Genomic DNA, 27,008 nt, shown 5'->3' with positions numbered 1-27,008 from the left:
TGATGAGGATGGGGGAGCGTAAGAACTTTATAGAGACAGAATACTCAGCAGGGAGCAGAATAGGCAGGATTTAGCAATGAGTGAGAGGAGACATGTGATGAAGACTGAAGTTTTAAGGAATTATTTTAGGTTAGGCTTGGTGGCAACATTTCCTGGAATGGTGAAACAGGAGGAAGTGCATTATATATGAGTTTTCTGGTTTCAGGCAACAAACTGACACAATTCAGCACTAAAGGATATGATGGAAGGATATTACGCAGCTCACAGAACTGAAAGACAACCAGGCTGCAGAAAGAACCAGTCTACGGATGTCGGTAGCAGGAATGCATGGGCTGCCCCTCCTGGCTGCTGTCCTTGGAATACTCAGCTTCAGCTGCCTCCTGCCACTGTGTTCTTTCCCTGGAGAAAGACTCTGACTGGCCCAGTTTGGGAGGAGGCATGTTAGTGTCTACAGGAATGACAGGAAGACCGTGTTGGTGGTGGTAGAGGGTGGGAGTAGGAAGGAGGGTGGATTATAAAGAAGGGCAAAGAAGCTTTGAGATGATTTGACTGGGATAGTGGTGATAATTTAATATGTATCCATTTGTCAAAACTGATCAAATTGTACCCTTTATGTGCAGTTTATTGGGTGTCCCATACAAACATTAATACAAAGAGCTTGAGAACTTGCAGGACTTTTCAGTAGACATGTCGCTTAGGGAGCTGGAAATGCATATTCGTACTTAGGAGTCATTTTTCTAAGATCTAATCCTGTTATTGTTCCATTTTAAAAACTTCAAAGGATCTCTAATGAAGTGGAGGTTGCATACCCTCCTATCAAAGTCCTCCTGTCTGTATTTTAATTCCTCTCCTAGAAGGCATCCCGCTTCCCTGGCACTCGGTCACTGCTGCGGGTGATACTCTAGGACTAATGGAGCGGGTATGGGAACGCTAGGAATACAGGCTTCCTGCTGCCCAAGGCCCTCCAGGACCTGCATAGAATGCTCCTCCCAAGGCAAAACCCCAGTTCAAGCCTTTTCTCTTCTGGGCTTTCCCTGATCCTCATCTCCTAGGAAACTGATCCTCTTTGGAAAGTGTGCCAGAGAGGACTCCTAGGGTCCTTGGTCTATTGGTGGGGAGATAAGCACTCAAGGTAACTTCCACAAAAGAGGCACAAATGAAGTGGAAAACTCGACTGTGTGAGACTGACACTCTATTAGCATATGCCGCCTCCCCACCTGAGGCTCCAGGAATACTGGGGAGAGGGCTAGTAAGCTGGGCATGAGTAATCAATTTGCTTGTCTAGGGCAGATGGTCCCAGTTAGGAATCAAATTGTTTACCCTAATTTGAAAAATGGTGAAGTTACAGCTGGTCCAATGGCAGTGGGTTGACAGAACTTACTAGACTAGGACTTAGAAGACTGCCATCCTGGCAGCACCACAAGAAGGGGCTGAAAGCTGGGCAGAGATGAATATGTCTTACCCTCTACCCTGAGGCCCCTGGAGGTCTGTTGCCATAAGGATGGCTGCTCCAGCTTCTGAAGTCTGGCATTTAATACTTGGAGAATACTGGTAGCTCACCACCACCTGAGGAGTCATTCATCATCTATCTGTATGCATCTAGAATTAACTGCAAGCCCATCACCCAATCCCTGACTTCCAACAATGTGAAGGAGACTACTGACAGACCAGGTAAAATATCCAGAGAATACTAGAAACTAGGCACATCCAGGATAGACGGGACACACCAGAGAGCAGAGGACACACTGATGACAGGACTGGTTATTTCATGCCGAGCATGTGCCTGCAGATTGTTCACTCGGTTGTGCCCGACTTTCTGAGACCCCGTACGCTGCAGCACACCAGGCTTCCGTGTCCTTCACCATCTCCTGGAGTTTTCTCAAATTCGTGTCCATCGAGTCAGTGATGCCGTCCAACCATCTCATCCTCTGTCGTCCCCTTCTCCTCCTGCCTTCAATCTTTCTCAGCATCAGGGTCTCTTCCAAAGACTCGGCTCTTCCCACCAGGTGGCCAAAGTATTGGAGCTTCAGCTTCAGCATCAATCCTTCCAATGAATATTCAGGGTTGATTTCCTTTAAGACTGACTGGTTTGATCCCCTTGCTGTCCACGGGACTCTCAAGAGTCTTCTCCAACACCACAGTTCGAAGGCATCAGTTCTTTGGTGTTCAGCCTTTTTTATTGTCCAGCTCTCATATCCATACATGATGACAACTGGAAAAACCATAGCTTTTAGCTAGATGGACATTTGTAGGCAAAGTAACGTCTCTGCTTTTGAATATGCTGTCTAGGCTTGTCATTGCTTTTTTTTCAAGGAGCAAGCGTCTTTTAATTTCATGGTTGCAATCACCTTCCACAGTGATTTTGGAGTCCAAGAAAAGTAGGTCACTGTTTCCATTGTTTCCCCATCTATTTGCTGTGAAATGATGGAACCAGATGCCCTGATCTTAGTTTTCTGAATGTTGAGTTTTAAGCCAACTTTTTCACTCTCCTCTTTCACCTTCATCAAGAGGCTCTTTAATTCCTTAAATTCTTCTTTGCTTTCTCTGCCATAAGGGTGGTGTCATCTGCATATCTGAAGTTATTGGTATTTCTCCCCACAATCTTGATTCCAGCTTGTGCTTCATCCAGCCCTGCATTTTGCACGATGTACTCTCTATATAAGTTAAATAAGCACGATGACAATATACAGCCTTGACATACTCCTTTCCCAATTTGGAACCAGTCCGTGCATGCATATGGACCCTATTTTTCTACATGTTTACACTTTCAAAGTGAATGGCATGTGCCAACATGGATAAAATCATGTACCAGCAAACCTTGTAAGGTTACATTTTAAACAGAAAAAAAGATGCTTCTGAGAGACTATGAACCTTCACAGTAAATTGTAAAAGTAATAGCAAATCAGTAGTCAGTTGGACTGGATGGCTTATGAGAGTCTGTGGTTCTAACAATCTTGAAACATAGTGGAGGGACTTCCTTGGTGGTCCAGTGGTTAAGAAACCACCTGCCACCGTGGGTTCAATCCCTGGTCTAAGAAGATCCACATGCTTTGAGGCAACTAAGTCCATGTGCCACAACTACTGAGCCTGTGCCCCACAAGAGAAGCCCTGCAATGAGAAGCCCGCACAGCACAAGGAAGGGTAGTCCCCACTTGCCGCAATTAGAGAAAGACCATGTTAAGCCATGAAGACATAGCACAGCCAAAAATAAATGAATAAAAAAAATAAAAATAATTTTTTTAAGTATTAGGAAAAAAACATAATGGAATACGCCATGGGGGAGACTGACCCAGATACAAGGGAAATCTCAACTTTCCCTGGAATTCATGGTCAATTTGTCAATAAATGCAAGCAGTTGTCCACCTCTGCAATTTAACCCTTAGGATTTGAGTTTACTTTTCTCTTCTATTCTTTTATCTGAGGACTGGTCAGGCTTACCTTTTTATTAACTTACATACGTCTTGCCTATGTGTTAACTTTCTTTGCCTTTCTGGGTTGGATTGGTAGTTTTCTCACACATGGACTTTTTTCTTCCTCACTGACAACTGCTATATCGTTGAATATATATTTAAGTGAATGAATTTAATCAACTTATTTTGTTTTTTCCTTTTTTTAACCAATCAGTATCTTTAGGAATAAAAGCAACTATCTTTGCTTACTTATTATTTTTTCTTTGCTTTTCCTCCCAAACTTATTTTTAACTGAAGGAAAATTGCTTCACAATATCTTGTTGGCCTCTGCCACACATCAACATGAATCAGTCATAGGTATACATGTGTCCCCTACCTCTTTAACCCACCCCCCCATTCCCACCCCTTTAGATTGTTACAAAGTATTCTTTGCTTTTTTCCCCTTACTCTATGCCCCTATTCTCTGAGACTCTTTCAGTCCTTGTTTCCCAAATGAACAAGTACAATTCCTGTCTCTATCTGATTTATATAAATATTGATTCGCAAAGCTAGAGAACTCCTTCCAGGAATAAGAAGCAAGCACAGAAGTCTGTAACACTTAGAGGGAAGATGAGTAACAATAAGGGTTCTAACTAGTAAGTAGGAAGCCAAGATAACATTTACTGAGCACTTACTATTGTGCCAGGTAAGCTTCTAACGCTTTAAATGTACGAACTCGTTCCATCCCCACAGTAATTCTGTGAGACAGGTACTGCTGCAGATAAGAGAAATGAAACAGAACTGTCCAAGATGAAACAGCAAAGCAGATTCCAGAGCCTGTGTTAACACTAACATTACAGCCTTACTCATCGAGCTCCTCATTAATTGGGAACATTTCCTGCCACAAAGAAGTGAGTCAAGAGGTGACTAAAGTCTGGCATTAATTAGTCTCAAATGGAGGTGTTTCCCAGGTGCTAGAACCACACTGAAACGGCATGATTTTTCAGTCCCCCATTTCAGGGATGAGGGATCAGATTTGAGAGATGTTAACTAATCTGCCCAAAGTCACACAGCTAAGAAGCAGCGGAGCTGGGACTGTTTGAGTCCAAAGTCCACGAGTCTCTTAACCTCTGCACTCTATCTCTTCAGAAGAATTCGGGCATCGTTCCTCTCTCCACCGCACCCCCATGCTCCCCGGCCCGAGGTGTGCCCACTACGTTAGTTTAGGTTCCAAGCTTCTGCACACAGACCTATTTACGTAAATGACACGCAAACGCAAGTGAAATGTAATTTTCATTTGCTGAAAATTCAAATAATGTCGGTGGCGGGGAAAGCGGATGGATCGCACTAACCCCGGGGCTCATCAGATCCCGTGCCCTCCGGAGCCTCGAGGCAGGCGGGAGAGGAAGCGGCTCCGGATGGAGAGTAAAGTGACAATTGGAGAAGGAAAAGCAGCCTTTCCTCCCGGGGGAGCAAGAGGCGGCCCGGCGGGCAGAGGGAACCTGCAGAGGGCGGTTTCTCTCCTCTTTTCCTGTCCCACCCAGTCGGCCGCCCCCACCCCACCCCCACCCCTACTCCCGCCGGCCTCGGCAGCTAACTCTGCCAGTCCCTGCGCGCTTCCTCAGCTCCGAGTCCCCGGCGGGTCCCTGCGCTGCCGGCGGTGCCCGCCCCCGTCGAGTTGAGAGGGACGCGCGGCGCCCGCCCGTCCCCGCCGCCCGTCCAACTGGTAAGGTGAGCACGCGGGGGAGGGGACTGCGCAGGGCGGGAGGGCCGGGCGCGCCGGGCGCCCACACTCACTCACACCGCAGCCGCCGCGGCCGCGGAGGAACTGAAACCCAGAGCGGCAGAGCTTGGGCCTGGGCTGGAGCCTCCCGTCTTGGCGGCTCGGAACCGGTGCCCAGGACGGGCCGCCCTCGGAGCGCAGCGAGCCCTGCCTGGCGCGGTAAAGGGGGCCGGGGCGGGGGCCGCGAGCCCCGACGATCGCGGACGCGACGAGGGCGCCAGGGTGTCCCGGTCTCTGCAGGGCCAGGTGGGGGGCGGGCCCGGGGGCCCGGCTAGCGGGGGTCGGTAGACCGCTCGGACGGCGCAGCGGACGACCGAGGGGCACTGGGAGGCGGCGAGCCGGGCCCCGACAACCGGCCGTCTCGGACGGGCCGGGGGACGATTGAGGACCCTCTCTCCGGTTCCCCGCTCCTGGCTCCCCCAGCGGGGCCGGGTCCCTGCCCCCGCGCCGCCACCGAGCCTGGGCCGGGGGCCTGCCCTCCCTGCGCTCTCCTGACACCTAGTGGACGGCTCCCCCAACTCGCGGGCTGGGAGCGACCCGGTGGTAGGGGGGAAACCTATTACCGCGCCTGGGCGAGCCCGGGTCCGTTGCTAATTTGCAGACTCTTAGCTAACTTTCTCAGGCCTTGATAAGCCTTCTAGGTAAACGTGGTGGCCCAGTGAAAGGATCTCGGGACAGACGCTCAAAAGGGAAAGGGTGGGTGGGGGGAGGCGAAGGGATTCAGGAAAACCTGGCACCAGATCGTTTTCAGCCCCAGGCACGGGCCCACCCACCTCATGCTGGGCTCTGTCCCTTTTCCTACAGACCCGCTCCTCCCTACCGGTGCCCGATCACCTACCGCGATGACTAGCTTCCCAACCACGCCTCCTCCAGCAGGTAGGTGAGCGCCTCTCCCAGTTCAAGTCCCTCACCCACAGCCCCGTTCAGAAATTCCCTGAGGCCTCAGCCCAGAAGGGAAGACTTTTTTCTTCCACCACTCTCCACCTGCCTGACACCGCAAAACCCGGGAGGAAGCCAAGGCAACCTGACTGCACACTTCAGTACAGTTTGAATCTGGAGTTTCATGGACCTGGGCCCATTCCTGGTACCACTTAGAGCTTTGTGACCTTGAGTGAATTATCTACCTTAGCACCAGTCTCCTCATTTGTAAAATGGGGGAAATAGTACCTTAAGAGAGTATCTGTGAGGGTGAAATGAGATAATCCATGTAAAACACTGAACACAGTGTCTGGTGTCTAGTAAGCGCTCAAAAACATGGGTTATTATTACTGGGTGCTTGTAAGAAAAGTCCATCTATTCCTGGGAAGCAGTTCTGCTTGTTTTTTTCCCCCTGGCCCCCAGTTGTGTGGGATTCCCCAAATCTCTGCCATGTGGTGTCTTAGTTCCCTCACCAGGGACTGAACCTGGCCCCCTACGGTGGAGGCGCAGATTCTTAACCACAGGGCCGCCTGGGAAGTCCCTCGGCCTGCTTTCTAATTCCACTCTGATGATTCACTCCAGCATCGAAAATCCCTTGTTCCTGGAACTATTGTTAACCCTGTTCCTCAGGCCAGTATCCCCTCTTCTGCTTCACATTGAGAATGGAGTCCCACCTTTCATTTCACCAACAAACTTAGCTGGACAAACTAAGCTTGTTTTCACTGCATGTTAATTAGGATGAGGAAAGAATGAAACCTTGGTTAGTCTGTATACTTTTGTTTTCATATATGGTCTCATCTGTCATTAGGACAGACATTCTCTGCTTTTCTGTTGTGGAAACAAGTGAGTGAGAACCCCAGGGGAAGTTGAAGGTGCTGTCCTGCATGACTGGTGATGAACACAATTCAGATCTTTAGTTGTCTGCTGAGAGATAAGAAAAGGGAGAAATGGGTAACCAGCTAGGTTAGTCAGTACAGGCTTCATGAGTGGGGAAGGGGAGTAAGCACTAACGCTTGAAGGATGGGTGAGGTTTATACAGGCCAAGAGGGGTGCAGCAGGGATTCCAGACAAAGGCAGTGCCACCTCTTGTGAGCTGCAGAGCCTGTGCTTACCCTGGAGGGTATCCTGAGGGAGAAGACAGAGGGCCTCCAGAGTATACCTGCCTGTAGGGAAGAGAAGTAACGCTTGCCTGGCAGCTAAGAAATTAGAACTTGGGCAAAAGGAGAACTATATACATTCCTTTTTTTTAAAGTTGGTGGTAGGATAAACATAACATAAATGTTACCGTTTTGATTATTTTGGGGCGTGTTGTTCAGTGCTGTTAAGTATTGACATTCAAGTTGTTCTGCAGTTATCACCACCATCCATCTCCAGAACTTTTCACCTTCCCGAACTGAACTTCTGTATCTATTAAATAATAACTCTTCATTCCACTTCCCCCACAGCCCCTGGCTACCACCATTATACTTTAAGTCTGTTTGTATTTGACTAAGTACCTAGTGTAAGTGGAATCATACAAAATTTGTCCTTTTGTGTCTGGCTTATTTCAGTTAGCATAACATTTTGTAGCATGTGTCAGAATTTGCTTCCTTTTTAAGGCTGAAAAATATTATATACATACATATGTATATAAATGCATCATTTTTTTAATTCATTCATTCATCGGTAGATACTTGGCTTGCTTAGCTGTTGTGAATACTGCTGCTGTGAACATGGTTTTACAAATATCTCTTTGAGTTCCTGCTTTCAATCCTTTTGGATTTATACCCAGAAGTAGAATTGCAAGAATGTGTGGTAATTCTGTTTAATTTTTTGAAGACCTGTCATACTGTTTCCCAGGGTAGCTGTACACTTTACAATCTTAACAGCAATGCATAGGGTTCCAATTTCTCTACATCTCTACAACACTTTTTATTTTTTGATTTTTGATAGTGGCTATCGGAATGGGTGTGAATGGGATCTCACTGTGCTTTTGATTTACATTTCCCTAATGACTAGTGATGTTGAACCTCTTTTCACGTGTTTATTGGCATCTGTATATCTTCTTTGGAGAAATGTCTATTCAAGTCTGTGCCCATTTTTTAATTGTCTGTTTTGATTTGTTGTTGAGTTGTGTGTTTACATTTTTGACTCACCAAATGACTTGAGTGGAGTGGTATTTTAGAACATGCCATATAGTCCCCTACCCAGTGGGTCCAAGCAAATGTATTAATAAGTTCCCAGGACAGAAATGGGAAACAATCCCACAGGGTGAGAGCTTTCACTGGGAAAAATGTGATCATTGAGGGCCTTGTATGTCTCTTCCCCACCTCCCTACCTATCCCCTCTCACATCCCTTTTCCTCAGTCAATCTGAATGTCCTCCCCAAGGAGGACTTTAAGAGGGTTGAAAGTGAGGGTCACATTGTAACTTTCATGGGCCCTTAGCACGTGTGCCTTTGTGGGCCCATTCCTCCATTTGAAAAAAGTAATATATTAAAAATTGTATTTTACAACTGTGTTGCTGTAAGGAAGAGTATAATATCAATATAATAAAACCACTAATGGTTATATTTATAATTAATTGATATAGCAATATTACAATGTCCTTGACATAAACATTCATCAATTTTTTCTTCTGATTTTAAAAGAAGTTAAGATCATTAAAACACATTTTCATGGGCCCCTAGAAGTATTGTGGATCCTAGCATGTTGCCTGTTGTATGTAGTGTGTAAGTTGCCCTCTTGGAAGGAGAGTGGAGTGGAACTTGGCATTGTGGGCTCTGCCCACCCCACCAGGTAAAGCCCAATCCCTTGCTACCTAGTCACACTAGGTTGTCCTCACTCTAGATGAGATGCTCAGGGTTTTTCATCATGCTTATTCTTCATCACAATCCTGTGAGCACTTATTAAAAATTTATTTATTTATTTATTTTTGGCTACACTGGGTGCTCATTGCCGTGCACGGACTTTCTCAGGTTGCAAGTGGGTGCCACTCTGTTACCATGCACAGGCTTCTCTTTGTGATGACTTCTCTTGTTGCAGAGCGTGGGCTCTAGTGTGAACGGGCTTCATTAACTGTGGTGCACACACTTAGTAGCCCTGAGGCAGGTGGGATCTTCCCAAACTAGGGATCAGTCCTCTGCATTGGCAGGCAGATTCTCAACCACGGGACCATCAGGAAAGTCCTGTGAGAATGTTTCATTCTCATTTTAAAGAAGCAAAAACTGAGGTTCAGAGATGTTAAATGTTCAGAGGCTAAACTCTCCCAAGGTTAAGCAACTGATAATGGCAGAGGCAGGATATTGTGCCAAGTCTGATTTATTCTAGAGCCTGTGTTCTTTCCATCATAGTGCACTGCTCTCGGCCACTCCACCCCGTGGCTGGGGCACATGACAAAGAAGGAAGAAGAAAGGAAGCAGAATTCCAGGGCGGGTTCCCATGGAAAGGAGAACTGGGGGAGCCGCCCTGTGCTGGGCAGGGCTAGAGCAAATAAGTAGGTTGGCAGACTCAGGTGGCAAAGCATCTGATGTCTCAGTGATAAGAGATTTAGCCCAGGAACAAGGGCCACAAAGAAACCAACCGGTATCTAGGTTAACTATAACAAAAAAAAGAGTAGGTGAGCCAAATAGATCTTGAAGTTCGTTTACTGTAGGTTAGGGTTTGGGTTAGCCTCAAATCTCAAATCTTGCGGTCCTCAGCCCCAAGCCTCCCTCCTTAAAGAAAATCAGTGCTATACTCTTTCCATGTCTAAGAAGGGAAGGAACAAAGAAGCATTCTTATTCCTTTGTTTGGAAGAGGAGACAGGAGAGAAATGGCATAGGAAAAGGAGATCATGGAAGTAAACCATTCCTTCCACTTAATGCCAGGTTTCCTGAACTTTGTTTATTTCATTGTTGTTGTTTTTTCATTACAAAGCTTTTACATCCCCCCTCAGGGAATAACCTTCTAGGCATCTCTCTCTGTGTGTATATATATTTGTGTGTGTTTATAGTTTTATTTTAACTTACTTTTTCTTTACAAACATGTAATCATATTACACATACTGCCCTAGCAATTTGCTTTTTTTGTCTAACCATATACTCTGTTCCAGTAATTGCAGATCTACCACATTCTTTTTAACAACTGTGTACTATTTCCAGAATGAATGGCCTGTCATTTATTTAATCATTCCTCTGCTGATAAACATTCAGATATGTGTCACTCTTGCAAATAGTGCTTCAGTGAACACCCTTTCCATCCTGCAGTCAAGCTCTGAGAACCAAACCCAGTGGACAGTTCAACAAAATGTTCAGGCTGGAGTGAATAAGGATGGTTCCAGACTTTGGAGAGAACCTTGAAGTGAGGAGACAAATTTGTAGCTGGGCCTAGCCAACCGCTGAGTGACGAGGGGCTGGTGGATGAAGCTTGCTGAGCTGCCTCAGTTTTTTGGCTTGTATGTAACGATAACAACAACCCTAGTTACATCACATTATTGGAGTGGAGATAAAATAGCTTATGTCTTTTGAACTCTAAGTCACAGATATAGGTTACCATTGTGATACTTGGGCTTCCCAAGTAGTGCTAGTGGTAAAGAACCCGACTGCCCACGCAGGAGACATAAGAGACACGGGTTCAACTCTTGTGTCGACCCAAAGGCCCCAGCTCATTCACGCGAACATCCTGTGACCTGTAGTCTGAGAAAAATTCTTCTGCATAGAGTTGAGTTCATATTCTTTTTTTTTTTGGCTACACCACATGACATGTAGAATCTTAATTCCCTGACAAGGGATCCAACCTCTGCCCCATGCAGTGGAAGCTCAAAAGTTTTAACCACTGAACCACCAGGCAAGTCCCTGATTTTTTTTTTTTAATTGAAGTATAGTTGATTTACAATGTTGTGTTTGTTTCCGCTGTACAGTAAAGTGAACCAGTTATATACACAAATGTATACCCAGTGTTTTTTAGATTCTTTAAAATTTTTTATGTTTTTAATAGACATTTTATTTTGGAATAATTTTAAGTTTATAGAAAAGTTGAAAAAATAGTACAGTACCCTTTCAGTTCAGTTCAGTTCAGTCGCTCAGTCGTATCCGACTCTTTGGGACCCCATGAATTGCAGCATGCCAGGCCTCCCTGTCCATCACCAACTCCCGGAGTTCACTCAAACTCACGTCCATTGAGCTGGTGATGCCATCCAGCCATCTCATCCTCTGTCGTCCCTTCTCCTCCTGCTCCCAATCTCTTCCAGCGTCAAAGTCTTTTCCAATGAGTCAACTCTTCGCATGAGGTGGCCAAAGTATTGGAGTTTCAGTTTTAGCATCAGTCCTTCCAAAGAACACCCAGGACTGATCTCCTTTAGAATGGACTGGTTGGATCTCCTTGCACTAGTCAATCTAATCACACGGACCACAGCCTTGTCTAACTCAGTGAAACTAAGCCATGCCGTGTGGGGCCACCCAAGACGAGCGGGTCATGGTGGAAGAGGTCTGACAGAATGTGGTCCACTGGAGAAGGGAATGGCAAACCACTTCAGTATTCTTGCCTTGAGAACCCCATGAACAGTAGGAAAAGGCAAAATGATAGGATACTGAAAGAGAAACTCCCCAGGTCGGTAGGTGCCCAATATGCTACTAGAGATCAGTGGAGAAATAACTCCAGAAAGAATGAAGGGATGGAGCCAAAGCAAAAACAATACCCAGGTGTGGATGTGACTGGTGATAGAAGCAAAGTCCAATGCTGTAAAGAGCAATATTGCATAGGAACCTGGAATGTTAGGTCTATGAATCAAGGCAAATTGGAAGTGGCAAACAGGAGATGGCAAGGGTGAATGTCGACATTCTAGGAATCAGCGAACTAAAATGGACTGGAATGGGTGAATTTAACTCAAATGACCATTATATCTACTACTGTGGCAGGAATCCCTTAGAAGAAATGGAGTAACCATCATGGTCAACAAAAGAGTCTGAAATGCAGTACTTGGATGCAGTCTCAAAAAGGACAGGATGATCTCTTCGTTTCCAAGGCAAACCATTCAATAATATCACAGTAATCCGAGTCTATGCCCCAACCAGTAATGCTGAAGAAGTTGGAGTTAAACTGTTCGATGAAGACCTCCAAGACCTTTTAGAACTAACACCCAAAAAAGATGTCCTTTTCGTTATAGGGGACTGGAATGCAAAAGTAGGAAGTCAAGAAACACCTGGAGTAACAGGCAAATTTGGCCTTGGAATGCAGAATGAAGCAGGGCAAAGACTAATAGAGTTTTACCAAGAGAACGCACTGGTCATAGCAAACACCCTCTTCCAACAACACAAGGGAAGATTCTACACATGGACATCACCAGATGGTCAACGCTGATATCAGATTGATTGTATTCTTTGCAGCCAAAGATGGAGAAGCTCTATACAGTCAGCAAAAACAAGACTGGGAGCTGACTGTGGCTCAGATCATGAACTCCTTATTGCCAAATTCAGACTTAAATTGAAGAAAGTAGGGAAAATCACTAGACCATTCAGGTATGACCTAAATCAAATCCCTTATGATTATATAGTGGAAGTGAGAAATAGATTTAAGGGACTAGATCTGATAGACAGAGTGCCTGATGTACTATGGATGGAGGTTCGTGATATTGTATGGGAGACAGGGATCAAGACCATCCCCGTGAAAAAGAAATGCAAAAAGCAAAATGGCTGTCTGGGGGGGGGGGGCTCACAAATAGCTGTGAAAAGAAGAGAAGCGAAAAGCAAAGGAGAAAAGGAAAGATATAAGCATCTGAATGCAGAGTTCCAAAGAATAGCAAGGAGAGATAAGAAAGCCTTCCTCAGCAATCAATGCAAATAAATAGAGGAAAACAACAGAATGGGAAAGACTAGAGATCTCTTCAAGAAAATTAGATACCAAGGGAGCATTTCATGCAAAGATGGGCTCAATAAAGGACAGAAACAGTACCCTTTAGTTACCTGAAATGTCATTTGGTACATTTGACATCAATACAGAGGACCGTAGTACATTTGTGAAGACCAAAAAATTAACACTGGCACGATACTGTTAACAAATTACAGATTTCACTGAGATGTCAAATTTGAAAATTTGATTTTGAAAATAATTCTGATAAAAGACTTCAAATTTTCAAAAATTCTAACATTAAGACTGAGAAAAGTCTTGGAGGGTCAGGTAGTTCAGCTACCCTTTCTGAGCCAGAATTCTCTTTCCTGATGCCCATGAAGCTTCTGTCCCGCTTTGCCCTTCATTCTCTGGGGGAGACACCCATCTCCCATTAGTTTCTGCCAGTAGTCCTTTTGTACAAGTTGATATATTCGAAGACAGCACTCAAGTCCTAGTCCTTGCTTCCTGACCAGGTTTTCACTCTGAGCTTTCTCTTGCAAGCTTTCCTTATCTAATATGGTTTCCAAGCCATTTACTGTGTTGCCCGCTCAACTCAAAAATACCCAGACTCAACTCAGCAGCCTAGGAGTAGCACAGAGTGGGACTGCACTGCTGATAGCACTATTAGAGGCCATATTTATATTCATGGTGCAAATTGCCAACATCCTCTGGATCATCAAAAAAGCAAGAGAGTTCCAGAAAAACATCTATTTCTGCTTTTATTGACTATGCCAAAGCCTTTGACTGTGTGGATCACAATAAACTGTGGAAAATTCTGAGAGAGATGGGAATACCAGACCACCTGACCTGCCTCTTGAGAAACCTGTATGCAGGTCAGGAAGCAACAGAACTGGACATGGAACAACAGACTGGTTCCAAATAGGAAAAGGAGTACGTCAAGGCTGTATATTGTCACCCTGCTTATTTAACTTCTATGCAGAGTACATCATGAGGAACGCTGGGCTGGAAGAAGCACAAGCTGGAATCAAGATTGCCAGGAGAAATATCAATAACCTCAGATATGCAGATGACGCCACCCTTATGGCAGAAAGTGAAGAGAAACTAAAAAGCCTCTTGATGAAAGTGAAAGAGGAGAGTGAAAAAGTTGGCTTAAAGCTCAACATTCAGAAAACTAAGATCATGGCATCTGGTCCCATCACTTCATGGCAAGTAGATGGGGAAACAGTGGCTGACTTTATTTTTCTGGGCTCCAAAAATCACTGCAGATGGTGATTGCAGCCATGAAATTAAAAGACGCTTGCTCCTTGGAAGGAAAGTTATGACCAACCTAGACAGCATATTAAAAAGCAGAGACATTACTTTGCCAACAAAGGTTGGTCTAGTCAAGGCTATGGTTTTTTCAGTGGTCATGTATGGATGTGAGAGTTGGACTATAAAGAAAGCTGAGCACTGAAGAATTGATGCTTTTGAACTGTGGTGTTGGAGAAGACTCTTGAGAGTCCCTTGGACTGTAAGGAGATCCAACCAGTCCATCCTAAAGGAGATCAGTCCTGGGTGTTCATTGGAAGGACTGATGTTGAAGCTGAAACTCCAATACTTTGGCCACCTGATGCAAAGAGCTGACGCATTTGAAAAGACCCTGATGCTGGGAAGGACTGAGGGCAGGAGGAAAAGGGGACGACAGAGGATGAGATGGTTGGATGGCATCACCAACACAATGGACATGGGTTTGGGTAAACTCCGGGAGTTGGTGATGGACAGGGAGGCCTGGTGTGCTGCAATTCACGGGGTCGCAAAGAGTCGGACACGACTGACAACTGAACTGAACTGAAAATAAGAGCAAGCTTTAACTATTTCAGGATTATAAAAGTCATTATCATTGTAAGAAATTTGAAAGATAAAGGAAAAGATATAGAAGAAACTAAAAGGCGTCCAAAATCCTACCACCTCCCTGTCGCTTTCACTGCTGTTTTGAGGTCTGTGCTTCCAGCGTCAGTGAATTTCTACTGATCCCACTGTAAGTCTTTTATAGATGCTGCCACTAAGCTGTGGCTTCCCCTTGCTTTATTTGTGAGTAGTTGATTTCCTGGACCCAAGAGCAAGGAGTCTGTTGAATTCTCATCTTGTTAAATCTGGCCCATTTCTCCAGCCATTTTTAATCTCTGTTTATCAACTTTTCCGGAGAAGGCAATGGCAACCCACTCCAGTACTCTTGCCTGGAAAATCCCATGGATGGAGGAGCCTGGTAGGCTGTAGTCCATGGGGTCGCTAAAAGTCAGGCACGAGTGAGCGACTTCACTTTCACTTTATCAACTTTTCAGTGGCTCCTTAACTTTGTGTCTTTCACAAATTTGCCAAAACTTGCCTGGGTCTACTGGGTTCTGTATTTACGCGAAGGACACTAAACCCTTCCACACAGCACCAGTAAGGCAGAACACCAAAACCAAAGCTCTTGTAAAGAATTTGATATTTACTTTTTTGGGGGCCATGCTCCCCAGCTTGTGGGCTCTTAGTTCCCTGAGCAGAGATTGAACCTGGGCCCACAGCAGCAATAGCACAGAGCCCTAGCCACTGAACTACCAGGGAGCTCCCTCATTTATGTATATTTTTAAAATATTTTTATTTATTTAGCTGTGCTGGGTCTTAGTTGAGGCACGTGGGATCTAGTTCCCTGACCAAGGATCAAACCCAGGCCCCCTGCATTGAGAGCATTGGGTCCCAGCCCCTGGGCCACCAGGGAAGTCCCCCTCACTATTTTTTAAACACTAGCAAAAAAGCTAAGAGCTGTTACCGTAAGGGGAAAATGTATTATTGGACTTTGTTATATCTGTCTTGTGATTTAACATTTTTATTTTGAATTACATAAAGGCCTTAATTTGGCCCTGGCATGGTCTGTCATAATAATATCAATTCAAAAAGAACTAAGGTCAAGTCCCAGCGGAAGAAGCTCTGTTTAAACTGGCATCAGTCCATTCCTTGATGGCCAATTACTACCCCACTTAGTCCTTAACAAAGCCAGGCTGTGTTAGTCCACAGAGATATTGTAAACACTCCATCATGTGTTCTCGGATGAGATGCTAGCTACTCAGGCAGCACCTTCAACTCCCCTAACCCACCCCCTTCTCATCCTTACTCTTAAGTTGATGACATGACCTTGTATTTTCTGGAGCAAATTAGAGTTCTCAGGCTCCCCTGCCCCCATCTACATACTACCCGCCTCCATGCCCACGTGCACATTAATCATGAGTGATCTCTGCTGTCTGCAGCCAATCCCTCCATCTGTGCACTGGATCCCATCCCTTCAAGGACATGGTTCCAGGTGTCAATTGTTCCCTCTCATCTGAGTCATTCATATCCATACATAAAACATACTGTCATTTCTCCCATCCAAAAAGCAAAAACAAAAAACTTGAACTCTCTTCCCCCCCTCCAGCTATAGCTCTATTTCCCTGCTCACCTTTGCAAAAAATAAGAGTTTATATTCTGCCGTCAGTGCCTTTCCTTCCCTTTTTTTCTTTTTTACTGAAGTGTAATTATTGACTTACACATTGTGTTAGTTTCAGGTGTACAGCAAAGTGATTCAATGATTCAGTTATTCAATAGATACATATATATATCTATTCTTTTTCAGGTTCTTTTCCCTTATAGGTTATTAAAAAATATTGAATATAGTTCCCTGTGTTATACAGTAGGTCCTTGTTGGTTAATTATTTTATAGATAGTAGCATGTATATGTTAATCCCAAGCTCCTAATTTCCCCCTTTCCCCTTTGGTGACCATAAATTTGTTTTCTGTGTCTGGGTTTATTTCTGTTTTATAAATAAGTTCATTTATTTTTTTTTAGATTCCACATAAGCGATATCATGTTTGTCTTTGTCTGGCTTACTTAGTGTGACAATCTCTAGGTCCATCCGTGTTGCTGCAGATGGCATTATTTCATTCTTTTTATGGCTGAGTAATATCCCTGTGTGTGTGTGTGTGTTTATGTGTGTGTGTGTGTGCGTGCGTGCGCACCACATCTTTTGATCCATTCATATGGCTGAGTAATATCCCAGTGTGTGTGTGTGTGTTTATGTATGTGTGTGTGTATGCACGCGCACCACATCTTCTGATCCATTCATCTGTCAAGTGACATTTAGGTTGCCTTCTCTTTTTTCTTGAACGCACTGTAAACCAGGGGTTTATACTCAGCACTTCCCCAAACGTCTCTTGTCAAAGTTACTCATGACCTCTGCATGGCAAAACCTGGTAGTCCTTCTACTTGGTCTGTGTGGCTGCTACTCCTCAGCCTCCTAACCCTCCCTGGGCTCAGTCCTTGGTCCTCTTTGTCCATACTTACTCTTTTGGTGATCTCATTCCGTCTCATGTTTGTAAATATGCTGGCTTTTTATTTATTTTTTAAAAACTGTTTCTTTGTGGCTGTGCTGGGTCTTTGTTGCTGTGGCGGCTTTTCTCTCGTTGGGCCGAGTGGGCACTACTCTCCGTTGCAGTGCTGGGGCTTCTAATTGCAGTGGCTTCTCTTGTTGCGAGCATGGGCTCGAGGGTTTGCAGGCTTCAGTAGCTATGACTCCTGGGCTCTAGAGCCCAGACTCTGAGTTGTCTTCTGCAGCATGCAGGATTCTTTCGGGCCAGGGATCGAACCTGTATCTCCTGCATTGGCAGGCAGATTCTTTACTACTAAGCCACCAAGGAAGCCCTGTGCTGGCTTTTTAAATCTCCAGTTCAGACCTCTTCCCCAGATTCCAGTTTTTTAATTTATTGATGGTTGTCCTAGGTCTTCGTTGCTTTGCCTGGGCTTTCTCTAGTCGCAGTGAGCGGGCGCTGCTCTTTAGTCAGGGTCCTTGGGCTTCTCACTGTGGTGGCTCCTCTTGTTGCAGAGCACAGGCTGTAGGGCATGGGGTCAGTAGTTGTGAAGTTGTCTCAGGGCATGTAGACTCCTCCCAGACCAGGGATTGAACCCATGTCCCTGCATTGGCAGGTGGACTCCCAGGCACTGGACCACAGGGAAATCTTAGTTGTTGTTGTTTTTTTTTTCGGTGCACCATGCAGCCTGTGGGATCTTGTTTCCCTGACCAGGGATTGACCCTGCACCCTCAGCAGTGAAAACTCTGGACTGCCAGGGAATTCCCCCCTCAACTTCTATAGGTGTTTATTTTACTCAAGTCACCTCGCTGGCCACCCCATTCACAGTCCAACTCCTGATTCCCTTTCCTGCTTTTATTTTCTACATAGCACTAACCAAAGTCTAACGTGGTACATACAACCTTTACTCTTTATCTGTTCATGGTCCATCTTCCCCAATCAGGATGTAAATTGTATGACAAAATGGGTTTTTTTTTAAATGCAGTAAAATTAGACACAAGATAAAATTTACCCTTTCAAAGGATACAGTTCAGTGGCTCTATGTATATTCACATTGTTCTGCAGCCATCACCATCATCCATCTCTAGAACTTTCTTGTCATCCCAAACTGAAACTCGGTACCTGTTAAACAGTATCCCCTCGTTCTCCTCTCCTCCCAGCTGCTGATAACCACTTTCTGTACCTGTGAATCTGACTATTCTAGGTACCTCAGATAAGTAGAATCACGTGCTGTTTGTCCTTTTGTGACTGGCTTACTTCGGTTAGCATGATATCTTCAACGTTCATCCACATTGTAGCACGTGTCAGAACATTCTTCCTTTTTAATGCTTCATAATATTCCGTTGTGTATGTGTGTGTGCACGTACACATGTGTGTGTGTATGTTAGTTGCTCAGTCGTGTCTGACTCTTTGCAACTCCATGGACTGTGGCCCACCAGGCTTCTTTGTCCTTGGAATTCTCCAGGCAAGAATATGGGGATGGATAGCCATTCTCTTCTCCAGGGGATCTTCCCAATGCAGAGATCGAACCCAGGTCTCTTGCACTGTAGGAAGATTCTTTACCATTTGAGGCACCAGGGAAGCCCATATATATACATACACATACACACATATATATATAAAATTATGCCATCTTTTGTTTATCTGTTCATCTGTTGATAGATATTTGAGTTGTTTCACTCTTTAGTTATTAATGTGAATAATGCTGCTGTGAACATTGATGTACAAATAGTAGTTCCAATTCCTGCCTTCATTTCTTTTGGATAAATACCCAGAAGTGGAATTGCTGGATCATGTGATAATTCTATTTAATTTTTTTAAGGGACTATGAACGCATGAGTTTTTGCCTGTTGTGTTCACTAATCTATAACCAAACTAATCTATAATCGAACAGAGGCTGGTCCAAAGTACACACTCCATAAATACTTGTTGAATTAACTTTTTAATTTCTCATTCTCTGGACAGTCTAAAAAGGCTGTGTGACTTGTCTGACCTAGCTTGCTCCTAGTGGTCCCACACTAACCCTTAATGCTTGTGGTTTCAAGTTCAAGACCCCCAAAGCAGTCCCTTATAACTTGTACTAGAATTTTGCTGGGAATGATATCAGTTTCACCAGTTGTTTATAGAACCCACCCCATTCCATGGCCCTTCAGGCTTCTGGACCCTCTATCTTTCTCAGAAGCTCCTGTGTCACCAATAGCTGTCCCATTCACATACTCTCTCAGTGCCCTTGACGGTCACTTCACTGAATCCCTCTCATATTAGCCTGGTACTTTTTGCTTCGCTTCTCTTGGGCTCACTTCCCCATGTCGCCAAGGATCGTGCTATTCTTTTAGTGTGGAAATCATTCACTTTGACAGGAGACAGAGGCAAAAGGGGCTGAGAGATTTCTAGCCTCTCTGTTACCTCCAATCTCTTAGCTTCAGTGCCAGACAGCAGACCTGTCCCGTTTCCTTGTTTTTGCTCCAAATATAACACTTTTAAAATTGTCCTTCCAGTGTCCTTTGCCAGCTGGAGCTGTGTAGAGTTTCCTGACACGGTTCTCTAAGTTTCTGCTATTAGCTTTTATGTGCATTTTTTTTAAAGACTTACCTTCTGAAATCATGTTACTGGAAATGGGCTTACAGGAAATACAGAACTGGGACAGAACACTCAAAACTTATGTAACTTTGTAACAAGAACCCTAAAACTACAACAACAATCTGAATTAAAATACTAGCAGTCAAATATCTGCTAACACTCAAACCTTAAATCCTTGTCTGTCCTAAACCCCTGTGCCCTGGGTTTCCTCCTAGATTAGAGGTAGGTTCCAGAGAGATGTCACTTCCAAGAAAGACTGTTTTCATCAAAATTAAAAATCTGATGTAGGATCTGCCTTCTTCTAGTGTTTTTTGCATAGAGATAAATTTTATACAGAGGTAAATTTCGTATAGGGGTCTCCCTTCATCTGATGTGCTGGATAGAAGGAAAATTTTTTTTACCACCTTTGCTTCCATTTATTGCTTCACCAGATGGCTTAATATAAGCGGAAAACAACTGATATCTGCATCCATGGAAGGTTCAGTTCAGTTCAGTTCAGTCGCTCAGTCGTGTCCGACTCTCTGTGACCCCATGAATCGCAGCACGCTAGGCCTCCCTGTCCATCACCAAATCCCGGGGTTCACTCAGACTCATGTCCATCGAGTCGGTGATGCCATCCAGCCATCTTATCCTCTGTCATCCCCTTCTCCTGCCCCCAACCCTTCCCAGCATCAGAGTCTTTTCCAGTGAGTCAACTCTTCACATGAGGTGGCCAAAGTACTGGAGTTTCAGCTTTAGCACCATTCCTTCCAAAGAAATCCCAGGGCTGATCTCCTTCAGAATGGACTGGTTGGATCTCCTTGCAGTCCAAAGGACTCTCAAGAGTCTTCTCCAACACCACAGTTCAAAAGCATCAATTCTTCAGCGCTCAGCCTTCTTCACAGTCCAACTCTCACATCCATACATGACCACAGGAAAAACCATAACCTTGACTAGACAGATCTTAGTCAGCAAAGTAGTCTCTGCTTTTCAATATGCTATCTAGGTTGGTCATAACTTTTCTTCCAAGGAGTAAGCGTCTTTTAATTTCATGGCTGCAGTCACCATCTGCAGTGATTTTAGAGCCCAAGAAAACAAAAGTCTGACACTGTTTCCCCATATATTTCCCATGAAGTGATGGGACCAGATGCCATGATCTTAGTTTTCTGAATGTTGAGCTTTAAGCCAACTTTTTCCCTCTCCTGTTTCACTTTCATCAAGAGGCTTTTTAGTTCCTCTTGACTTTCTGCCATAAGGGTGGTGTCATCTACGTATCTGAGGTTATTGACATTTCTCCCAGCAATCTTGATTCCAGCTTGTGTTGCTTCCAGCCCAGCGTTTCTCATGATGTACTCTGCATATAAGTTAAATAAGCAGGGTGACAATATACAGCCTTGACGTACTCCTTTTCCTATTTGGAACCAGTCTGTTGTTCCATGTCCAGTTCTAATTGTTGCTTCCTGACCTGCATACAGGTTTCTCAAGAGGCAGGTCAGGTGGTCTGGTATTCCCATCTGTTTCAGAGTTTTCTACAGTTTATTGTGATCCACACAGTCAAAAGCTTTGGCATAGTCAATAAAGCAGAAATAGATGTTTTTTCTGGAATTCTCTTGCTTTTTCCATGATCCAGTGGATGTTGGCAATTTGATCTCTGGTTCCTCTGCCTTTTCTAAAACCAGCTTCAACATATGGAAGTTCACAGTTCACATATTGCTGAAGCCTGGCTTGGAGAATTTTGAGCATTACTTTACTAGCGTGTGAGATGAGTGCAATTGTGCATAGTCTGAGCATTCTTTGGCATTGCCTTTCTTTGGGATTGGAATGAAAACTGGCCTTTTCCAGTCCTGTGGCCACTGCTGAGTTTTCCAAATTTGCTGGCATATTGAGTGCAGCACTTTCACAGCATCATCTTCCAGGATTTGAAATGGCTCAACTGGAGGGCCGTCACCTCCACTAGCTTTGTTTGTAGTGATGCTTTCTAAGGCCCACTTGACTTAACATTTCAGGATGTCAGGCTCTAGGTAAGTGATCACACCATCGTTGATTATCTTGGTCATGAAGATCTTGTTTGTATAGTTCTATGTATTCTTGCCACCACTTCTTAATGTCTTCCACTTCTGTTAGGTCCATACCATTTCTGTCCTTTATCAAGCCCATCTTTGCCTGAAATGTAACTCACCCTTGCTATCTCTAATTTTCTTGAAGAGATCTCTAGTCTTTCCCATTCTGTTGTTTTCCTCTATTTCTTTGCATTGATTGCTGAGGAAGGCTTTCTTATCTCTCCTTGCTATTCTTTGGAACTCTGCATTCAGATGCTTATATCTTCCCTTTTCTCTTTTGCTTTTCGCTTCTCTTCTTTTCACAGCTATTTGTAAGGCCTCCCCAGACAGCCATTTTGCTTTTTTGCATTTCTTTTCCATGAGGATGGTCTTGATCCCTGTCTCTTGTACAATGTCACGAATGTCCATCCATAGTTCATCAGGCACTCTATCAGATCTAGTACCTTAAATCTATTTCTCACTTCCACTATATAATCATAAGGGATTTGATTTAGGTCATGCCTGAATGGTCTAGTGGTTTTCCCTACTTTCTTCAGTTTAAGTCTAAATTTGGCAGTAAGGAGTTCATGACTTGAGCCACAGTCAGCTCCTGGTCTTGTTTTTGCTGACTGTATAGAGCTTCTCCATCTTTGGCTGCAAAGAATACAATCAGTCTGATTTCAGTGTTGACCATCTGGTGATGTCCATGTGTAGAGTCGTCCCTTGTGTTGTTGGAAGAGGGTGTTTGCTATGAGCAGTGCATTCTCTTGGCAAGACTCTATTAGTCTTTGCCCTGCTTCATTCTGCATTCCAAGGCCAAATTTGCCTGTTACCCCAGGTGTTTCTTGACTTCCTACTTTTGCATTCCAGTCCCCTATAATGAAAAGGACATCTTTTTTGGGTGTCAGTTCTAAAAGGTCTTAGAGATCTTCATCAAACCATTTAACTTCAGCTTCTTCAGCGTTACTGGTTGGGGCATAGACTTGGATTACTGTGATAGTAAATGGTTTGCCTTGGAAATGAAGAGATCATTCTGTCGTTTTTGAGATTGCATCCAAGCACTACATTTCAGATTCTTTTGTTGACCATGATGGCTACTCCATTTCTCCTAGGGGATTCCTGCCCACAGTAGTAGATATAATGGTCATCTGAGTTAAATTCACCCATTCCAGTCCATTTTAGTTCGCTGATTCCTAGAATGTCAATGTTCACTCTTGCCATCTCCTGTTTGACCACTTCGAATTTGCTTTGATTCATGGACCTAACATTCCAGGTCCCTATGCAATATTGCTCTTTACAGCATCAGACCTTGCTTCTATCACCAGTCACATCCACACCTGGGTATTGTTTTTGCTTTGGCTCCATCCCTTCATTCTTTCTGGAGTTATTTCTCCACTGATCTCTAGTAGCATATTGGGCACCTACCGACCTGGGGAGTTTCTCTTTCAGTATCCTATCATTTTGCCTTTTCCTACTGTTCATGGGGTTCTCAAGGCAAGAATACTGAAGTGGTTTGCCATTCCCTTCTCCAGTGGACCACATTCTGTCAGACCTCTCCACCATGACCCGCCTGTCTTGGGTGGCCCCACTTGGCATGGCTTAGTTTCATTGAGTTAGACAAGGCTGTGGTCCGTGTGATCAGATTGACTAGTTTTCTGTGAGTATGGTTTCAGTGTGTCTGCCCTCTGATGCCCTCTCGCAACACCTACCCTCTTAGTTGGGTTTCTCTTACCTTGGATGTGGGATACGCTTCACAGCTGCTCCAGCAAAGCGCAGCCACTGCTCCTTACCTTGGACGAGGGGTATCTCCTCACCGCTGCCCCTCCTGACCTTGAACATGGAGTAGCTCCTCTCGGCCTTCCTGCGCCCACGCAGCCACCGCTCCTTAGACCCAGGGATCAAGCCAATCGCTTAAGTCTCTCGCATTGGCAGGCAAGTTCTTAAGCACTAGCGCCACCTGGGGAGCCCCTACAGTAAAATGCTGACTAGGAGAAAACTGAAAGGCTTCCTGACTTCTTATGGAAACGGAAGCCTGGGTAGTGACTTTTTAGAAGTGGGACTTCCAGGCTCTGAAGGACAGATAGACCAATATAGCAGGAGGAGGTATGGGATATATTTTAGGATAGGAGAGGCCTTATTTCAAAAACTTTAAAATTGCAAGGCCTACTATGAACGTGTAGAAAAGGGTTTTAACGAGGGAAGGAGAGATGTTTCATTATTTTTAAAAAATGTTTACAAAGAGTTTGTAAGAACATTAAAGAAATGCATGTGCTGTATAATATAAATATACGTACACATATATGCATTCATTATTTGATCTCATTTATGTAAAAATGTGTATTCCTAACATACCCTATTGAATTACTACATGTCACGACAACCCTATAAAGTAGGTACTGTTATCGCCAGTTTGCAAATGCACAGATGGGTTAGGTAATTTTCCAAAAATGACACAGCCTGTGAAAGATAAAGCTCAGATTTGAACCTTGCGGGTATATATGTATATATCTGTGTGTATATATTTTTTGCCAGGCAGTGCAATTTATAGAATCTTAGTTCCCTGACCAGGGATCAGACCCCGGGCCCTCAGCAGTACAAGGGCAGAGTCTTAACCACTGTACCACTAGGAGATTCTAGAGCCCATACTCTTAACTATTACGTTAGACAGAGAGGAATCTATCAAAATGTTCATTGTGGTGGTTTGCTTTCTCCTCTGTTCTCCAGGTTTTTCTATACAGATATCCTATAAGAGTTAAATGATAAAAGTTTTGAGTAGGGAAGAAGGCGGGGTTGAAATTGAAGGATAAATATGTGTTTTAGAACAAAAGAATCCACCCTATTTCCTTTTCCACTTTGTTAAATTTTCCAGAAGAACTGATGGCTACCACAATTCTACAGGCCACTGAGGCCCTGTCTCCGGAAGCTGAAGCAAGCACAGCTCTCATTGCAGGTAACAAAGACTCTGAGTCAAATCCAAGGGGCCTTCCAAGCTCAGGGGCCCTCTTGCTTCAAAGACAGCCAAGAAACCAATGTGGTGGACTAAGATTCTCCCTATACAGAACAGCACCACAAACTAGAGACCAAATCTATTAATGGGTTCACTTTGGCATGTAAGTTATGTTACACACACATAGAGGCTTCATATCAGAGGCACTGCCAGTAATTGAGAGGTTGGGAGGTGGCCACAAACAGATGCACTGCCTATGGGTGCTGCAGTCAGGTGTCGGGGTAGGGATGAGGATGTGTGTGGTTTGTTGAGTGGTGAGAAAGAGGATGGGAGGGATCAGAAACCCCTACAGGAGGCTATGGATTTAAAAACTCTTCCTGTTGGGATAAGTGATTTCCCATTTCCCTCCTTCCTATTTCTATCATAATCATCAGGAACGAGTTGAGCAGGAGTTCATTTTGACAGAAATCAAAAGTCCTTAAGCCCAAGGAGACTCCGGATATCATGTACTGAGGAAGTTGGGCTTGGTGGGAGAATATGGACTTGGCCACTAGTTAACAGCATGAGGATCCTCATTAAGAGTGAGGGAATCGTCTAAAGCAGGGGGCCCCGTGAGTTACTGAGACGCCCCAATCCTGAAATATGTCTGCATTTTCCCTCTCCTTTCCAAGTTGTTATCACCGTGGTCTTCCTCACCCTGCTCTCAGTCGTGATCTTGATCTTCTTTTACCTGTACAAGAACAAAGGCAGCTACGTCACCTATGAACCCGCAGATGGCGAGCCTGGTGCCGTTGTCCTGATGGAGAATGATTCAGCCAAGGGCAGGGAAAAGGAAGAATATTTCATCTAATGGTTCCCAGGCCCCAAGGAGCTTATCCAGGTTCCAGTGCTATCACACTATTTATTAGGTGAAAGTTTTACCTGAAACTGGTGAGAACCATCAATTGATATGGGTAGACCTGAGCTCCTTCCAGGACACAGACCTAAATGCCAGCACTGCCGACACCATGGACCGAGGACACGAAGAAAGCTGCTCACGTCTCTAGCCAGGCCTCTGTCACACAGCTTCTGACTGATGAATGAGATGGAGCTGGACTGGGCAACGCTGGAGTATATGCCCAGTCATCTTCACTTTTTTCACAGGTTGAAGGGAAGAAGAGTTGGGGGGTCACTGGATGCTCCTCTGTCCCTTACGGGGTCACCTAGTGACAACCCAAGTGGAAGCAGTATCCTTAGTTCTTCCCAGAGGCAGGAGACAAGGAAAGGCCGGGCCAGGAAACTGTGGAGACCTCCCTCCTGATGAACATGCCACGTCCCTTAATCTGAGCCCTTCCTTTCCTTAGCCCCCAACAATCCAGACATATGCTATTTTTATCGGAATTAAAATCATTTATTGATACAGAAATCCGATTCTCATGTGCAAAAAATCACCATCTTTACACTGTGACTTCTTTGCTGAGACTTTTTTGACAGGTTGCTGCTGTTCAGTCTCTCAGGCCTGTCCGACTCTTTGTGACCCCATGAACTGCAGCATGCCAAGCTTCCCTGTCCTCTATCGCCCAGAGTTTGCGCAAGTTCATGTCCATTTTTTGCTTACTAAACTCTTACCTGTGTTCTCTCCCAAGCAAAGGGGGCCCCAGGGAAGTTTCAGAAGTTCCCAGAACAGTCTCAGAGGTTTGCAACAGAGATGGTCCTGGGAAGTTTGTCCTAGAAGAGGGTCATTAGAAATAGACCCTGGGAGATGAGTTGTTTAGCCTCCATCCTGGCAAGGGCCAGTATGTCCCTGATCCATTCTGTGTACACACAGAGGGAACCAGGAACAACCTGTGACTTTTCCCACCAGTGCCCTTTCTATCTCATTTCATCCATCTCAAAATGAGGCATATTTAAATGGTAGAAATCATTAACTCTCCATGCATTGTTTACTTTGGAATTAAACTAAACCTCCTTCAAGGTCTTAACTATATGGTCTTCATTTTTCAAGCTCAAGTCCACCCAAGGTAAGACCCAAGAGTTGAGAAATTCATCTTAGCAACTTATATTCCAGTTTTCAGCATTTCTCCAAACAGAATTTTGGAAAAACCAAAGATCACCCTCAACTTACAACTTAACAGTTGTCAAACTAAAAAGCATTTTCCTCAAGTCAAACTTAAGGGCAGGAGGAGACTCCTCCAAATGAGGAGACTCAATTGTTCCCTTATTTCT

At 44.5% G+C, this 27,008-nt stretch overlaps 1 protein-coding gene across 1 annotated transcript; it reads left to right on the top strand.

The window, feature by feature from the left end:
• The first annotated feature begins 1,777 nt into the window (after positions 1-1,777).
• Positions 1,778-26,764, top strand: LOC120858109 (small cell adhesion glycoprotein). Its single transcript, XM_040233969.1, has 6 exons — positions 1,778-1,826; positions 4,539-4,593; positions 4,934-5,115; positions 5,977-6,048; positions 24,726-24,806; positions 25,475-26,764. The coding sequence occupies exons 1-6, from the start codon at positions 1,778-1,780 to the stop codon at positions 25,651-25,653; spliced, it is 618 nt and encodes a 205-aa protein (XP_040089903.1). The 3' UTR covers positions 25,654-26,764.
• The last annotated feature ends 244 nt before the right edge of the window (positions 26,765-27,008 follow it).

The sequence above is a fragment of the Oryx dammah genome, unplaced genomic scaffold (genome assembly GCF_014754425.2).
Source record: "Oryx dammah isolate SB20612 unplaced genomic scaffold, SCBI_Odam_1.1 HiC_scaffold_29, whole genome shotgun sequence".
Classification (NCBI taxonomy): domain Eukaryota; kingdom Metazoa; phylum Chordata; class Mammalia; order Artiodactyla; family Bovidae; genus Oryx; species Oryx dammah.
Note: the sequence above shows the minus strand (reverse complement) of the source record. Positions and strands in the feature narration are given on the sequence as shown.